Source organism: Danio rerio, chromosome 19 (assembly GCF_049306965.1).
Source record: "Danio rerio strain Tuebingen ecotype United States chromosome 19, GRCz12tu, whole genome shotgun sequence".
NCBI lineage: Eukaryota > Metazoa > Chordata > Actinopteri > Cypriniformes > Danionidae > Danio > Danio rerio.
Window position 1 is genome coordinate 35,719,585 of NC_133194.1, and position 19,720 is coordinate 35,739,304.

Genomic DNA, 19,720 nt, shown 5'->3' on the forward strand with positions numbered 1-19,720 from the left:
AGCAGTTTTTGCATGCTGTCCTGGGAGAGAACCCTGAGCTCGGAGATACTTGAGCCAAGAGCTCTCACCTGCTCATATAGCATAGAAAGAGTTCAGAGATCAGGAAGGTTTTGAGAGCTTCCCTTAGTAAAGGAGGAAAGGGTGGAGATAGGGTGGTTGGGGGGGGGGGGGGGGGGGGGTTCTTCAAAACGAAGATAGAAGTAAAACAAACCGGGCTTTTTATTGAAGGATTTACCTGATTGGTTTTACGATGTTTGTGATACGGGACCAGCCGCGATCATTCATAGCACGTGATCCTCTCGAAATAGTTTATAAAACTCCACAATAGGGCTGTGCGATTTAATTGAAATCGAATCACAATCGTGATTTGAAAGGTTGCGATTAGCTAATCGCAAGATGCTGCGACATGGAAAAAAAAAGTCTTAAGTCTTATTTTATTTCGGCTAGAATAAATGCAGTTTTAAATTTTTAAAAAAATCTTTTTTGGGACAAAATTATTAGCCCCTTTAAGTTGTATTTTTTTCCGATAGTCTACAAAACAAACCATCATTATACAATAAATTGTCTAATTACCCTAACCTGCCTAGTAAACCTAATTAACCTAGTTAAGCCTTTAATTCTGACTTCAACTGTATATGTGTGCATTGTATACTTTCCCTCGCCCAGAGCAAATGTGTGACTGCCGTCTGTGTGTAACAGTCTTACTAGCCAATTGAGTGAACACACTTTCGTTTTGCCCAATCAGAATTGAGCAACTGAACTAGGCGGAATACCCACAATAAAACAAACAAACAGCAAAAGTGCAGTCAAGTGGGATGATGGCGTCTGCCCCTTCAGAAGCATTAACGGACAAATTCACATCAAAGAAAAACAGCATGTTGGCAATATTGGATTATTTTGGTTTCAAAGTCAGAGACACCAAACAAAAAATTTGTAAAAGTTTTCACAGAATTGTTGCCACAGCACAAGGAAATACAACAACCAGCACCTAAACAAGCACCACGGGCGGCTATATAAGGAGTGTCTTTCTAAAAAGTCAACTGAAAGTATTGCCAGAGACTCTCAATCTCATAGCTAGCAACAACAAAGTACAATGTCAGAGTTGTTTGCAGCTGTTTCACCATATGAAAAAACATCACAAAGGCACCAGGAGATAACAAACGCCACAACTCACCACTGTTTGCTCTAGAGCAGTGGTTCTCAAAGTGGGGGTCGGGACCCCCTGAGGGGTCGCGGGACAATGAAGGGGGGGTCGTCTGGCGATTTTCCAAAAATCAATTTATTTTTATTAAACCATAAGAACTACCATATTTTATCCATAACCTGCTGAAAAGAAAAAAAATAGTCATTTATACTTACTATATACTACTGTATATAGTTACTATAGTAGCTCATAGTTACTAGTTCTATTGGATTGCGACCCCTGGGGTACTTACATTATATTAAAGACACAGCAATAGCGTCAGATGCAGTGGATTGATTTTATAGCACCAGGTTAAACTTTCTGGCACATTTACAGCACTGACATACATAAAGAAAAAATCAACAAAGAATAGGTGTGGGTCTGTTGGTGTGTGTGTGTGTGTGTGTGTGCACCAATGCAAGGTTTCTGTATTTATAACCACCTCAGAAGATATTGGGGGTCACGAGTCACTAGCATTGTTATTTTAGAGGTTGCAGGCTGAAAAGTTTGGAAACCCCTGCTCTAGAGAAAAGTATTGTTTATTTCTGAATGGTTAAAGAACTAATTTGAATAAAAGTTGAAGTAAGTTTACATCTTTTCAGTACTTTTTTTTTTTTAACTAACACTCACTGCATTTAGCAGTAAGAAGCTATGATGTAGAATATTGAGCTGAAGCTTGACTAAAAAATTAAATCACAAATCAAATCTAAATGGCAATATCTGTTAAAAAAATGCAATTAGATATTTTCCCCAAATCGCACAGCCCTACTCCAAAAAGCAACAAAGTGACGCAACTAGTTACTTACTTTTTGGGGAGTAACTAAATATTGTAATGCATTACTTTGAAAAGTAACTTTCCCCAACACTGCTAACATGTATCTCCCTTTAGGTCCTTTTTTTTAAAGGGTATCGCCCTAGTGACAGTAGCTTTTATTTCTGAGAGTGTGGTTACTGTCTATGACTCATTCATGACTTACATAAAAGCTATGAGACCGAATGATGCCGATCGCAGGGTGGGTCAAGTTTAAAGGATTCACCATTGTTTCTGTGTGTAGCATACTACAGTGAGCCTTTCGGTATGTGCAGTCTGTAAACAAGAGAATAATTGCACACTTAGGCATGCGAGATCATGAAAAAACTGCCTGTTATGCAAAAGCAAGCGCCAGTTTTATTTGGTACACCAACACTCTCTAAGGCACCTTCTAAATAAACGTCATACTAAACAAGGAAACTGCTTGGCACTTCGTACACAAACTTTGTTAATAAAATTGAATAGAAAACTCTGTTTGAAGATGTAAATCTGTATAATTTCATGGTATATGATTTAGAAGTGAGCAAACACATATACAACGCACTTATCTTAAGCTAACATTGCTCAGCTACCATTACATTTATTACCTGTGATGCAAATTAATTTGATATCATTCATCTCTATTAAAAACACTGTGCAGTCCAGGAATGTCGCTGTGTGAAAATGTTGAGGATATTCGACTTCAATGCTCATCATCAGTCACTTCCTCCAAATCGTCCTCATCTTCATCATCTTCCTCCTCATCTTCTTCGTCATCCCTTTTCCTCTGTCTGCTTGATGTTCTTGACTGTCAGAAGGAGAATAAACAATATTTCAATTGCAGATTTGTGATACAATACGAGAGGTGCAGTCACATTTACCATTGCTCAGATTCCTGGAATCTGAAGGGTCATATAAATTCAGTGTGGCAGGTCATCTTTTATTATTTCCACAATGCCATAGAATGCATTGTTAAAAAAGGTCCCCTTTCAGCTTTCTGTCAAAATAAAAGCTCTAGGGTTTAAAGTAAGAAAAAAGGAAATAATGCAGATTTACTTTACTGTATGTAATTTGAGCTGCTCTTTTATTACTACTACTAAGAACATATTTATTTATGCATTCATTAATTTTCCTTTGGCTTAGTACCTTTATTCATCAGTGGTCACCACAGTGGAAAGAACACCAACATGGCTGTGGTATGTATTATTAATAATAATGATAATTAATAATAAAAATCGCCATTATATGAATTACTTTAACTTCAGTTTTTTAATGCAATAATAAGCATACAAGCAATGTACACAATGCAAAGTTTCAGGAGTGACTCATTTAGATTCCATTTAAACTCCAAAACTGATTCACAATTCATCCACACACCTGCAATGATTGACACCACAGCTTTTTATTTGATGTTTTGGCATCTTGTGTAAATTGTATCAATGATTTATAACCAAAGTAATATTACAGTGACCGAACACTCCTTTCGCTCACTGATTTAAAGTCCCGTGAAATGAAAATAAAGATTTTTAGATGTCAGTTTTAGTCTGTTAGTTTTAAGGATATTGATAAGTTAGTGTGCTTCAAAACAGTGACAAAATTCATGTTTAGAAAATATAAAACTGATATAGACATCCAAAGCTTGCAGTTTGTCACTTCCGTCTGAATGGATCAACGTTTTTTATCACATCAGCCCGTATTGCAGTTTTTTCTTCAAATCTTGACCAATCAAATGCTCTCTAGTATCTGACATGCCCCGCCCCCTTCAATATGATTCTCATTTGCATTTCAGTAGATTACGCTTAAGCTCAACCACTCTCAATGGCAGAGCTGTTATATAAACAAAATGCTATTGGCTGTACTTATAAAGGGGAGGAGCTAATCTATGCCCCACCTTCTCTTCGAATTTCACTTGATACTGTCAAATATCGAATAGAAAATGCACATTTCAGCACTAGAGGGGACCTTTAACTAAACCACTATAAACAGAAGTGTTGTGTTAACATTTGAAAAGCTCTTTTAAGTGTTGCCAGATCCACTTTTTTACACAGTTTACGGTGTTAACAAAGTTGCATATGCAGGTTGTATTATTTTTGGTGTTTGTATTACTTACAATAAAGAGTCTGAGTTTGTTTATTATTATGGGCTTGATTTTTGGCAGCACTTAAGTCAGGAGATAACTCGTTCCCTGTGGTTTCATACAGAGAATGAAGCACATTTTAAATGTCATTAACAACTTGTTGTTCAGCTTCAGGAATGTCTGTATGTGCAGTTGTCATCACTTGTATTTATTGCTGGTTAATTCCATTGTTGAATGTAGCTGTCACTTCCGTAAATTACAGAACTGTGTGGTGTGTGTACAGAACTCAATTGTGGACTAAAAGTTATTTTTAACTGATAACAGCATTTAGCCAGTAAAAAAAAGTATTAATGGCTGTAATCATTCCCAAGGCACTAGTCAATGGCAAGCAGTGTTAGGGAAAGTTACTTTAGAAAGTAATGCATTACAATATTGAGTTACTCCCCAAAAAAGTAGCTAGTTGTGTAAGTTGTGTTTTTATGGTATATCATACGTTACATTACTTTTAAGTTACTTTTACTGACCTGGCTGATCCCTTCGATCCCTTTCAAAACTTTTTTCATTCTTTTTTAATAGAGGAGCTCTGTGATTAACAATGCACTGTATACTGTATAATCTTCACCTACATTTACCTTTAAAAAACACAAAAAAATTATATTTTAGAATAATTTTATCTGAAAACTTCCTGACCCCAGAACTAGTCATATATATATATATATATATATATATATATATATATATATATATATATATATATATATATATATATATATATATATATATATATATATATATATATATATATTTTTTTTTTTTTAAATCTGTATATCTGTATTAAAAGTTGGAAGCAATGTGTTTGCTATTTTTGTACTAAAAGTTATTCTTAGAAAAGTAAAGTAATATTCAACTCGCGTTGCTTGTAATGTGTTACTCCAACACTGTTGGCAAGTGCTCCAAACTATCAGCTGTCTTTAGGCAATAAACTGGACCTTTTTTGTTTATAAAATGGTGATTCTATTCTGTTCTAAGTTATTCTAACACAACTGATTTAGACTGAAAACAAAATAATTAAACATCTGCAGAAATTCAGATCTGGTCCCAGCCCCTCCGCCGAAGAATTATCAGTCTATATCAGGGGTGCCCAAACTTTTTCATATGAAGGGTCAAAAACCAAATATCACTGAGAGCCATGGGCTGAATGTACTTATACCAAACTAAAGTTGCCAGGGGTAATTTCCTCATTTATTTCATTATATTTGAAAAAATAAATAGAAAACATTACTTAATAAACATTACAATAAAAACAATCACATAACACAGTAACATATATACATATAGCCAGTAATATATATATATATATATATATATATATATATATATATATATATATATATATATATATATACACATACATACATGTGTGTGTTCATGCTGAATACACTAGTCAAGCAGAATCTGCCTGCTTATAATTTTCTTAATATTTTTCTTAATATGTCTCTGGATTGTCAAGTGACAGTATGTACATTTAAACAAAATCTGAATTATTTACACCATTTAATTGAAACATTTAATTTAGATAGCTTTTAGCAATAAAACAAACAAACGAAAAAACAAAACAAAAAAAAGTTGCATTAAATTTGAATTGAAAATCTTAAAACCACCCTCATCATTCTCCCTCTGTACTCTGCCAAATCAAAGTTTGCCAACGGCCAACTTTGGCCCCCTGGCCCTATTTTGGCTATCGCTGGTCTATATCGATTGCTGATTGGCACTAGAACGCGGAGCTTCATTCACCATATTGACCATTACACTTTTCCCCATTCAAAACTATAGTAGTGACATTTCCTTTGTATTCTATAGTCTTTGATTAAGTGCAGTCTTGTATATATTTATAAAGACAAAGTGAAGCTGGTTTACATTGGCTAACGAATATCTAAGGGTGCTTTCACACCTACACTTTTGTTTCAGAACGTGTCTCGATTGCCTAGTTAGCGCGGTTCGTTTGGCATATGTGAACAGGGCAATCACGCTCTGTTCCACGCCAAAGTAATCGCTTCGAGATCGCTTGAATGAGGTGGTCTCGGCTCGATTGAAACGAACCCTGGAGCAGTTCGATTACAGTAAGAAATCGATCCGATCCGTGCGTGGTTACATCACAGTGTTTTATGGATATGTAATAGGCATACGGCTATATGAAGAGAGAATTATGAGCATGTCGGGAAGTTTCGCGAGTCTTCTGATGCATTCGTCTTCTGAAACGAGTGATGATCTCCCGGTAATCTCGCGTCTCCCTCCCGGTCCTCTAATAGGCTACGTCGCGCACCCTTCTCAACCCTCCCCACCGCATCTCTCCTCAGACACATCGTGCGCGCAACCTGTCAATCACAATCAAACTACCACCTCTCCTGACAGCTTAGCGGGACGCTGCAAAATAAACCCTTACACTCTGACCAATGTGAGTAGAGTTTACTCGCACGTGACTTGTTTTAGCTCTTTTGGTCCGATTAGAAACTTTGCAATGTGAAAGCGCACCGCTCCAAGAGCAAAGAGCAACAATGTAACAATTGTAATCTTTGTTTCGGAACAACTGAATCGATTCACAGGTGTGAAAGCACCCTTAGTTAATATTAAACCTCTATTTATATTGTTTTTTCCACCTTTTTCACTGCAATAGTTATTGGTAGAAAGTACTTACCTGCATTGTTCCTGATTTACTCATTGATGTACCAGTTCGATTCAGGGACAGTTTAGAATTTGCACGAACGATTTCTAAACGTGACTGGTAATCAGGAGGATGCAGTGAATTCCTGAATACCTGTCAAGACAAAACAAAAAGGACTGCTCTTCATACGGACCACCAAGAACCTATTAAATAAACAACGAGTAGCCAAACTCAAACAAAATCCATTAAAAAGAGAAACGAGTCAACACAACTAAGCACATTCTGTGTTGTAGCAACAGAGCAAGATGTCATTTAGATTGGGGGAAAAACATTTACACACACTGTCCTGGTGAGGGTGTGCCAACAAACACTGTCACCTCAACTTTATTAACTCCAGTTAAATATTACAGGAAGGAAATTTACAACCTATCTCTATATGCATTAGCTGTGTCTTCATAAACCCGTCATCATGTGCCAATATACTAAATGACTATGACATCCAGTTACAGGCAAAGTTCAGACAAGAACGAGGAAACGTTTCCCTGAAATTCCCTAGTGAAATAACATTCATGTGATGCTTACTCCGGCAAGTCAAGGAAATGTTAACAAACTTGGAGTCTAGAGTAATAAATTTGTTTTGGCACACTGAACTATGAATTCATAAATAAATGCATTAGCCACTGCAAATATTGCACAGCTGACTGAGCACGCTTCGCAAGATGCCTCTCCGGTTCTTTTTTGCGTATCAGGAGTGGGGCTTTACACCCCAGCAGCCATAGCTTTCATCATTATGACAGTAGGGGGATCTCAGACGGAGGAAGAATATAATTTGATTAGACATTAAGACAGACGGGCCTGAACCAGCAAGAGCAGCGGTGCTGGTGCAGAAAGCTCACCTCAAGGTCTCCTTCCTCATCTACATTCTGAATGTGCTGGTAAGCTGTGGTGTAAATTTCCAAAGCCTTGGCATGGAACGCCATCTCCACCGTCACGAATTCACCCAAAACTTTCTGCATTCAACACATAAGAAAACAAGAGCCTATTCGATCATTTATGTGACTAGCATTGGAAGATTTGATGTATTTTGATAGTATAATTAGGTATACAGTTTATTAATAATCTTGAAATATTTTTACTCATCCATGCAACATTTAATTGATTGATAGTGCAGTAAAAAATGCTGGGATTTTATATATACGGTTGAAGCCAGAATTATTAGTCTCCATATTTATTTTTTTCTCCAATTTCTGTTTAACAGAGAGAATTTTTTTTCAACACATTTCTCAACATAATAGTTTTAATAACTCTTTTTTAATAACTGATTTATTTTATCTGTGCCATGATGATAGTAAATAATATTTTACTAGATATTTGTCAAGACACTTCTATACAGCTTAAGGTGACATTTAAAGGCTTAACTACGTTAATTAGGGTAATTAGGCAAGTTATTGTATAACGATGGTTTGTTCTGTAGACTCAAACAATCAAAAAATAGCTTAGGGTAATTTTGACCTTAAAATGGGTTTAAAAAAATAAAAACTGCTTTCATTGTAGCTGAAATAAAACAAATAAGACTTTCTCCAGAAGAAAAAATATTATCAGACATACTGTGAAAATTTCCTTGCTCTGTTAAACAAGGGGGGGCTAATAATTCTGACTTCAACTATATATATATATATATATATATATATATATATATATATATATATATATATATACATAAATACATACATACATACATACATACATACATGCATACATACAGTTGTAACCTAATTTTGTCATTAGTGATGGCTGCATACCAAGCACTACTTCAAAACCTTTTTAAATGGTTTGTTTTGATTTTGTGGTTCGGAGCATGAATCAAATAAGGGCAAGGACACGTGATTTCAGTAAAACGGGCTTTATAAATTGTTACATCGTAAAGATTTCAAAACTTTGGTAACACTTTATAATATCTACACACTATGAATCATTTATTAAGCACTAGCATCTCATTCATTGCAACAGTTCATTATTTGTTAAGCATTAACTTTTAATAACTAATAAACGTTAGTAAGCAGTTCATAACTGCAGCTACAAACGCTGTATTCTTGACATAACCACATTTAAAATGTGCTTAATGACTGTAATCAATAATTTGTGACTGGTTGATTTTTCATTACTAAATAAAGTATGGCATTATTTACAAACCATATGCATTTAAGAGTAGTTGGAGGTTTTTAGGAACGTTCAGAATGAGTTAGTAAATGATTAATAAACTATTGAAATTAACGTTTATATATCCTATTATTCAGGCATATAGTAATGGTTACAATGTATGTTAATAAATGCTTTAATAACTCAACTTCATGCAGTTTTGTGACCTAATCTAAATTGAGGACTATTTATGCGTTATAAATCCCTTATAAATGACAATTAAAGTCTTGGTATTAAATGAACAATAATCTTTGCAATCTTATCTAAAAAGTAAAATTACTGTAAAGTTTAAACATTACCGAATAACAGGAGTGTCAAAAATACAGCAAAAAAATTGGATAAAACAACATAATAATTTAACAATATAATTGGATGCAATTTTTAAACTCCACAGTAATTTTGTTTTAGTTAAGATTAAAAAGATTTATTTTTTATTTTATACAGTTTCATTTGTATATCTTCAAAGGAATAGAAATGAATAATATCATTTATGTTCTTTTTTCCTGTTTAGAATTTAACTGAGCCTTTAATTGTCATTTATAAGGGATTTATAAAGCAAAAATAGTCCTCACTTTAGGTCACAAAACTGGATAAAGTTGACTTAATAAAGCATTTATGAACATACATATGAACTATTAGTATGTGCCTGAATAATAAGAATTATAAATAATAATTATAATTATAATAATAATAATTTGAATAGTTTTTGAATCATTTACTAACTCATTCTGAATGATCATGAATGAAAAACAACCAACTATGCTTAAATAACTGGTTTGTAAATAATGCAATACTTAATTTAGTAATGAAAAATAAATCATTAACAAAGTATGAAAGTACAAGTATTAGGCACATTTTAAATGTGGTTATAAGTCAAGACTACAGCATTTGTAGCTGCAGTTATAAAATGCTTATTAAAGTTTATTAATGTAGAGTTATTGCTTAACAAATAATGAATTCACTATTTGCTAATGCTTAATAAATAATTCATAGTGTGAAATTATTATAAAGTGTTACCAAAACTTTTTGTAAATTTAATGTTTCTCCACTGGTGCGTGATCTTTTAAAAAAAAACACACAAATCATGCGGATTCACGGGATCGCCCTCAAGTGGTGAATCACTGAACAGGTTTCATTGGTTTTACGTGATCTCAGATCAGTTTAATTCGTTTGTAGATGTTTTAGTGAGGCATATGTAAAATGAAAAGCAATAATATTAGTTAATAGCCTCTTGTATAGCAGAGCATACCATTTAATAAATATTATATAAGCCTTGAGGGCAGCACGGTGGTGGCATGGGTAACACAATTGCCTCAAAGCAAGAAGGTTGCTGGTTTGAGCCCCGGCTGGGTCAGTTGGTGTTTGCATGTTCTCCCCGTGTTTGCGTGGATTTCCTCCGGGTGCTCCGGTTAAATTGAAAGTTTGCAATGTGTTATTGATCTTACGCAAGTTTTAGTTGCATTTATACAGTTTTGACCAGCAGCTGATCAGAAGCTTTGAAAAGCTTTGTTTCTTCCATCACCACTTGTGATTCCCTCTAAAAATACTGTAACTTGCTGATTTGATGCTTAAAATATTCTATTGATAAAATGTAAAATACCAATAATATTTGTGGGTGGAAAATTGTAATACATCTTTAATGAATATATGTTTTACTTTTGTAAATTATTAATGTTTTTATTGCAATAATAGATCAATTTAATGCACCCTTCTCTGTCAAACAAACAAATAATATCAGGCCCATAGCCAGCCTATTAAATGGTGGTTATTTTTTCTCAAAAAGTGGACCTTTTTCCAGTTATTCGCCTCATTTCTTTAAATTGTGAGTTCAAATATTACATTTTAGTGACATTTTATGCACAAATTTTTGGCTTAGCTTGTCAGATGGTTATCATTAGCACACTTTTTGATGCAACAAATATATTTCCTACATTTTTGTCAAAGTACTTACCATACTATTATGTTTACATAAATTTGTGTTCATTTGCGAGTGTGCATTTAAAATGTACAATATTACAGTTTTATAAATAATGTAATGAGATTAGAATTTTAAATATAAAACTGTAGCCTATAGGCAATAACAAACTGGTCAGCTCATTTCCTCAGTCAGAATTTGTTCATTTAAATAATAATTAATAATTAAGTTAGTCTCTTCTATCGGTTATTTTCACAATTTGTGATGGCATACTGTTGAAAATCTGACAAGTGAGCTCATATATGGGCCAAATTCTGGACTTTCAAATTTTTGGATCTTTCGAATCACCCGAACCCCCCTGGCTATGGGCATTCATTCATTCATTCATTTTCTTGTCGGCTTAGTCCCTTTACTAATCTGGGGTCGCCACAGCGAAATGAACGGCCAACTTATCCAGCAAGTTTTTATGCAGCGGATGCCCTTCCAGCCGCAACCCAACTCTGGGATACCTGGCTATGGCCATGAAAATCTAAAATCTTACTGAGCCCAAACTCGATTGTTGGGTTTAGTTTTAAATTTTCAGTGAGATTTCCTGATTTATTCATTTTTATTCAATTAAATCTCTGTAATAACATGATTATATTTGTGTCTATACTGTACAACAAACAGATTCTAGGTAATCTGTATAACATGCAATATATAATATAAACACACATTCATCCATTTATTAAAAAATAAGCTGATATTACGTAGATAGCAAGTGTGCAGTGTGAAGGACCTTAATATCACGAATCTTCTGCTTTTCAAAGTCATCTATTGTCTCCTCAAGCTGGCGAGTCGTGCGTGTGGCGTCCATTGTGGCTCTCTGGAGTTCACTCTCAGCCTTTCGTGACACAACACACAATGAAAAGCAAAGCACAAAGTGTTCTGAGCCGCAGACATACATGATGCAAGTATATCACTCGCTGAGAGCTTTTACTTTTGCACTGAGAGTTCCCACATCAGCTCGGGTACAACTGACATTTAGTACCAAACTGATTTAAAACTACTTGGTCATAAATTAGTTTTAAGACAATACAATACCGTTTGTTGCACATGATAAAACACACCTGTGACTGGGAAAGGCTGTTAAGGAGTTCAGTGCAATTCTGTGGTTTGTTTATCCAAGTTATTTGGCATAAAAAATCTATTCAAGTTAATTAATTTATTTATAGTAAATAGAAATTAAACTAAATAGTTCACCCAAAATGAAAATTAGCTTGCCATGTACTCCCCTCAAATTGTTTCAAACCTTAATGAGATTCTTTTTTTCCCGCTCTACACAAAATGAGATAATCTGAAGAATGTTGCAAACTGTTAATATATATATATACTATAAATTAGGACTGCTCAATATTGGAAAAATCTGATATTGCGATTATTTTATTTTTCTTCGATAAACATTGTGATATGAATACAGTTTCACAAGATAGTTTGAATAGCATTATTTGATGGTTTTCTAGGGTGTCTAACAGTATTCAGGTACAGAAATTGAATAATCCCAATGCAAATATGTTTTTTCTTAATTTGTTTTGTCTCGTTTTTAGTCCAAATATCAAAACATTCTTAAAGCAAGTAAAAATATTGTTTAATTTTCACCGTAAGATGGAATAAGTGAAAATTAAGAGTTTTTCTTTAAAACAAACGAAAATATCTGGCAGTGGTGTAAGTGAAATAATCTTGTTTTAGCTTTGAAATGTTGATATTTGGAATAGAAACAAGACAAAATTCTTTTTTTTTTTTTTTGCATAAATCATATATTCTGTGTAAATACAGTAATTTAAAACAACTGGTTCCTGTTGAACTATAATTCAGTCTCAACATTGCATATCTTGCGATGTGACTATTGTGAATGCACACATTGGGATATCCATGCTGAAACAATATATTGTGCTGCCCAACTATAAAATACTAATATATATATATATATATATATATACAGTTAGCCCCCCTGAAATATTAGACCCCCTGTTTATTTTTTCCCCAATTCATACACTCAGAGAATCGAGAGAAGATTCTAATAACTGATTAATTTGATCTTTGCTGTGATGACAATAATTAATATTTTACTAGATATTACTATAAACTAGACATATGTTTATTCTGTAAACAGTCGAAAAAAAATTTGCTTAAAGGGGCTAATAATTTTGACCCTAAAATGGTTCATAATAAATTAAAAACTGCTTTTATTCTAGCAAAAATAAAACACATAAGACTTTCTCCAGAAGTAAAAAATCACAGTATCCGACATACTGTGAAAAACTACTTGCTCTGTTAAACATAATTTAAAAAAAATATTATAAAATATTATATACACACACACACACACACACGCACACACGCACACACACACACAGAGAAATGTATCTTTTAAATTAATATTTTTAATAGGAAGCTACACAATATTATATTTATGCATATACATTAGATTAGTCAGCTGAATCCAAATCTAGAGCTAATCTAACAAAAAACTTAAGATAAGTCCAAAAACTAGTAAAGCCAAAATTATATGTTATAGAAAAATATTAAATACAAATTTTAAAAAGAAGAAAAATCAAGAGAAGCAAACAAAATTTAATTTGACTAATTTTGTAGGTTGATTTTTTTTTTTGCAATATTTTGCTTGAATTTAATTGTATTATCTTTCAATTTCTAAAAATGTTCGGTGACTAAATGTTACATTAATAAATATATCTGTTTGATAAAACATTTTTGTTATATGCACCAAAATACATTGCCTATATTCACTGAGAAATGGATAAAAATATTAATTTTTTAAAATGGTGTGTACTCAATTATGCTGAGCTGTGTGTGTGTGTGTGTGTGTGTGTGTGTGTGTGTGTGTGTGTGTGTGTTCGTGCATTCACAGTCAAGTAGTTTTCTAACATTCTTCAAAATATCTTAAACTCAAACAGGTCTGAAACCATTTGAAGTTGTGTAAATGATGACAGGCTTTTTATTTTTTGGTGAACTATCCTTTTATGTATCAAACTGAAATTATTCAATTCAAATAACTGATCTTGAAAAATGTTCATTTAACTAAACCACACAAACAGTATGATTTTTTTTTTACCTGCAGATGTAAAGGCAACCTCAGTACTGACTTTTAATTTTGCTGTTTGATATATGGGTCAAAGACAAAAATGTGATTTCAAGCATTAAACAATACCAGTTTAATATAGTTTTCATCCACACATTATAATTTTTTTCATGTTTATTTCTTTTTTTAAGGAGAAAAATACAATAACCATATTCCATTCATGTGTACATACCAAAGAATCTTATGCATATTAGAACAAGAATGTTTGATGAAATATTAAAAGAATTAACGAATGAATTAACTGTGATTTTAAGTCTTCATTCTTTGCAGTTATCCTCCAAACCACTAGATTTCACTCATATGTCAGCATTTTATTGAATAAATGTAATATCACTTATTTATTTATGTATTTTAATACAGGTCAAAATAAGTATGTTGTTTTATTTTTACATGAGGATATTATTATATATCAATTACATTATTATAGCCATATTTTCACTTTTTTTCCACTAAAGAAATTTTTAAAATTTAAGTAGCCTCTATTATTTAATAAGCATTTTATGTATGTAAAATCACTTTAGTAATTATAAATTTGATGTGGACACCAAAAGGAATGTGTCGTCTTTGACCCACATGATGAATCATATAATAATTTCTATCACTGACTGCACTAATCTACAGAATCATATGACTCCAAGCTACGTAGTTCCTGTGAAAGCAGAAATAATAGGGGTGAATCGCAAGGATACAATGATCTGTCTGTCAGAGGGGTTTCTCTGCCTCATTCTTTCCAGCTGCTGCATCTGCTTGGCCTCTCTGTTCCTTGCACTCTGGGTCTGCTTCAGGTCCTCCTGTACATAAATTTAAAACAAAAATCATGATTTTGTTTATAGAATAGGCTCTATGTTTTGACCTATGAGATCAGTTACTGTAGATTACACTTACACAGAATGTGATGCAATGCTGCCCTCATGAGATCACAAAGGAAAGGTCAATTGTATTTGAACTGCACACTATGAACTCATTTACTCACACTTTTTCACTAAGGCCCTGTTTAAACTCAGTATTATTTAAGATGCATTTCACAGCAGCTTTCATTTCTTACCTGATAGCCACAAAACTGTTGAATGTCAGAATAGCATTGTTAACTTTTAAAAACATTGTGCTTAAGATTTTTCACTTTCAAACCAAACTTATGAATTTTATGTTTTGAAAGTTTAAATCCCCATTTTTTTTCTTTTTCAATGCACTAATTGAGTGTCTTTGTAAATAGCCCATAATAATAATAATAATAATAAGAAGAAGAAGAAGAAGAAGAAGAAAAAAAAAGAAGAAGAAGAAGCCTGTAAATAATAATAGCTTAAAAATTGTATTCATATTCAAAGGTTTTTTTTTTTTTTTTTTTGTCTGCACAGTATCTAAACTGCATGATATTATTTTGCAACATTAGATTGAGAGATCAGAGAAAGCATAAACATACAATTGTCAACAGATTTATTTATGTATTTATTTATATTTTAATGCCTTATCAGCAGCGTTGGCTATATTCATGGCAACACTTATATATTATAAATAATATTTATTATATATATTATAATAAATAAAAGATATACAAACAGCAACAACACTGATAAAAAGTCATATAAGTTGTTTCAGTTTGATCAATGATAAACACTCAAAAGAATTTCCCCTAGAAGACACATTTTAAAAACAATTTTACACAGGGTTCATACACATTTCTAATACTAAATTTAGACATTTCCAAGTCTTTTCTAGAACTTTTAAGTACATTTTCATGACGTAATGTTTCATGTAATGCAGAGGTGCTCAATCCTGTTACAGGAGATCTACCTTCCTGTACAGTTTAGCTTCTACCCTAATCAAACCCACCTGAACCAATTAATTAGGACCTGAAATCCACTTGATAATTACAGACAGGTGTGTTTGATAAGGGTTGCAACTGAAATCTGCAGGAAGGTAGATCTCCAGGAACAGGATTGGCCACCCCTGATGTAATGTCTGCATATACATGGTAAATAATAAGAAAAATTATGTTTAAATTTATTACAGCATATCATAGAACACGGAACAATATATTTTGTTTAAATTTGTTTGTATATCTATGTAAAATTGATTTTGGTGATGTTTATTGCTTACACTACTAACAATGTTAGAGCAAGTTTTTGGTCAAGGACAGAAAAGAAGTAAAGACAACTAACAAATATTCAAGTTAGTGCTGCTCAATATATCGTTTCAGCATCAATATCGCAACAAGAACAACCACAATAGTAACATCGCAGGATATGCAATGTTGGGATAATAGTTTATTCATATTCGAGTAAAAGTTAATCATCTGCATGCATTTTTAAAGAGTTCACCCACAAATTACTGCATTTTCAAAAGTCGCTTTAATTGTTTCAAACATGTTTTTTTAATCTGAACACAAAAAGAATATAATTTAATAACTCCCATAGTATTGAAACAAGTGAAGGGTGAGTAAATATAGAGTACATTTTAATCTTTGAGTAAACATCTGGCCAAAAGAAATCTTTTGTAACTTTATTAACTTTAAGACTATGAAGTGTTGATTATTCAATATTTGTACCTGAATAGTGAATACCTTCAAACTATATTTCACTTTTATCTTCTTTATATTTTATTTATGTATGCTTGTAATTTATTTGTTGTATATTATTCGAAATTTACTCCTCTACAAAATCCCCTCAATCAATTCAAATAAACCTGTTAAATCATCTAGTGAAATTGTATTCACATCGCAATATGCATCACAGAAATACAAAATATCGTAATGTCAGATTTTTTCATTATCGCACAGCCCTAATTCAAATATACAGATATTTGTTATACTTATTTCCATGACTCCAAAACTTAGTCCAGGCCTGGAAAATGCCATGTCAAAATTCCATGACTTTTCCAGGTTTTCAATGACCATATGAATCCTGTTTAAATCATTTCCTGAAAAAAAAAATGTTCTCCAATATCATAAAAAATAAACATTTTATTAAAATGTTTTATCGTCAAAATATTCTTACATGTCACAAATTGTTTTTTTCACTTTTCAAAAAATCTGTGTGTAGGAGGGGCCAATTCTACATCTTGTATGTACAACCAGATCATGTCTATTTAGCAAATGGTAATTATTTCTTTCATTTTAATTGTCAATATGCTCATTTTCCGAACTGTGGTCATAAAAGACAAAAGAGCAGTGTGAACTGTTAGCAATGTAATAAATAAATGTTTTAAAAAATGTTAACTTGTAGGAAATGTTAATGCCAGGTGTAAAAAAAAAAGTCATACACTACTATAGCAATCAAATCAAATTTGTTTTCAATTTCCTCTTGAAGTGGACATGCTCAGATAATTTATACATTTTTTCAATTTCTTTTTGGCTTAGTCCCTTTATTAATCTGGGGTCGCCACATCGGAATGAACTGCCAACTTATCCAGCATATGTTTTAGGCAGAGGATGCCCTTCTTTCTGCAACCAATCACTGGAAAACACCCACACACATACACTACGGACAATTCAGCTTACCCAATTAATCTACAGCGACTACTTCTATGTCCTTGGACTTGTGGGAGAAACTGGAAGAAACCCATGCAAACACGGGGAGAAAATGCAAACTCCACACAGAAATGCCAACTGACCCAGCTGAGGCTCAAGCCAGCGATATTCTTGCTGTAAGGCGATTCTGCTACCCACCACACCACTGCGTTGCCCCTCAGATAATTTAAAACACCTTATTTACACCAGCATCTAACATGACCCATTTTGATCTAATCTACAAAAATGTACTATTCCAGGTAAACCTGAGTGACTTTAAAAAAAGAAAAGCTTACCCTTTTTGTTTTGACAATATTCCCATATGCTTTCAAAGGCTCTATAACTTTCACTTCCAGCCTCTCCACCTGTGAACCAATATTATGTGTTAGTATAATAACAGAAAGCAAAAATATGCTTAAGTACGTTTTCAGGCTTTTAAACACACCTCTGCTTGCCGGTAGTCTTGAACTTTGGCTAGTTGATCTGCAAAATTCTTGAGTCCACATTTTAAGTTTGGTGTCTCGGTGTCAGCATAAACGTTGATTTCCTTGACCAGGAGATCTGCTTTATCTCGTAGCCGTGCAGTTTTACGGACATAGGCAGCAAACAGTTGGCAAAGATCTCCGAAGTGTTTTTCCACACTGGTGATATTCTCCTGGATCTGCTTGGTCTGGGTATCTCTGGAATGTGCAGTGAAGACAAATGTGGATTATTTGAATGAGGGAATAGCATTATTTTAACTTAGACTATTACAGGTTTTGTTTTCCATCTGATTGCATGTCAGATATATTATGTCAGTAAGTTATAATATTTCAAAGGATAAAGATATATCTATTTAAAAGTTTCAAACTGCATTTGCATGATTTCAGAAATTGTGACACATTTGATACTTATCTATATATTAAACACTTTAAATGAGGACGATTTACACATTTATCATCTTGTATTTTAGAAACATGCAAACATACGACATTGTTAGCTACTTTACATTTCGGTAACACGAATAAAAAACGTTAGTTAGGAGTTTTCTGTTTCTTACAAGGGTTGTTTAAGCAGCTACAATTAAACATGATAAAACACGGGCTTGCAGATGGAGTAACGTTACTTTTTGCATCATTTAGCTTGGCCGGCTAACTTAGTTAGCCTCTCAGTCGTCTTAAATCTCAACTTAAACCTTTTACCTCGCTCTTGCATCGGGAGTGCGGCTCATCATTACTCGCAACCGATAGCTACTTATAAAATATATAAATTCAAGCTTTAATAAAGCAGAAAGACTGTTATGTGCTAATGCTATTCTGCAGCAGGAAATCCGGAAGAACGCCGTGTCGTTTCCATGGAGCTACAAAGCGCCCTCTAGAGGTAAATAAAGGCAACACGAGCAAATAAAAAAATCGGAATCAGAATATGAGCTTTATTTGTCAAGTGTGTGCCTTTTTATACAAATGTGTTTGTAGTGCAAACACATTTTTTTGTTTGTGTTTGTTTAGGAGCTCAGTGTACATACCAAAACAAAAGCACAGAACATTTAAATAAGTGGAACATAAAGCAAATGGGACATTCTAACAGAAAAATACATTACCTTTCCCTGAAATAAAGAACATAAATACAGTGAATAAAAAGTATTTCATCCCAAAAATTTCAAAAATGGTCTGATGTTTGATTTCTGTCAGTTGCTCTGTAAAGGAATCATTCATTTGGTTCTTTGATGTTTTTATTAAAAACACTTTGCAAATGTACGTCATTATCCTTGTCCTCAGCCCAGTAGAACCTACAGCTGTGATAGTTTTGTTATGCTAAAAACTGTTATTCAAAAAATAATAATTCAGAAATCGCAAGTTTAACTTGTTATCATTCACATCCGTTTATTAAAAACTTATATAAAATTATAAATTCTACAAAAGATACTAAAAAAATATACAAATTTACAATTGCCCCCATGTTTCTGTCAGTCCTGTCACATTTGCATTAAATTTAACATAAAATGTGTGCAATACACGCTTAAGGATTTATGACTTGGAAGCGACATCATTTGACAGAGAAGAAGCAGACGGTGATCAAAGATCTATCATTGAGAAGGATTTTATGCTTGGTTTTGAATGATTTTTTTTTCTTGAGGATGACAAGCTTAAGTCAGGCCCTGTCACATTTTTTTTTGTAAATAAAATTGTAATTTTTTGTTAGAATGTCCCAAATAATAATGTATGCCTACATAAAGCATAACAATATAACCAGAACAAGTTGTTATTTGTT

General features: G+C 33.1%; 1 protein-coding gene across 3 annotated transcripts; it reads right to left on the bottom strand.

Moving 5' to 3' along the window:
• Window positions 1-2,310: 2,310 nt before the first annotated feature.
• On the bottom strand, window positions 2,311-18,805 carry cibar1 (CBY1 interacting BAR domain containing 1). Of its 3 annotated transcripts, none has more exons than XR_012394542.1 (9): window positions 18,652-18,805; window positions 17,916-18,150; window positions 17,767-17,835; window positions 14,655-14,756; window positions 11,910-11,935; window positions 11,605-11,709; window positions 7,609-7,722; window positions 6,746-6,865; window positions 2,311-2,781 (listed from the first exon to the last, which is right to left on the bottom strand). XR_012394542.1 is itself a non-coding variant. In NM_001003604.2 (9 exon segments), coding segments are annotated over 9 exon segments (888 nt in total). In that variant the 5' UTR covers window positions 18,684-18,772; the 3' UTR covers window positions 2,312-2,676.
• Between the last annotated feature and the right edge of the window lie 915 nt (window positions 18,806-19,720).

Bases quoted from the DNA above. Each gene is read 5' to 3' on its own strand.
- cibar1 (XM_073930770.1), bottom strand. From the start codon at position 18,683: ATGATGAGCCGCACTCCCGATGCAAGAGCGAG. The intron at 17,836-17,915 runs GTGTGTTTAAAA...ATTGGTTCACAG, and splicing joins AAGACTACCGGCAAGCAGAG to GTGGAGAGGCTGGAAGTGAA. The intron at 14,757-17,766 runs GTAAGCTTTTCT...ATTTATGTACAG, and splicing joins ATATTGTCAAAACAAAAAGG to GAGGACCTGAAGCAGACCCA.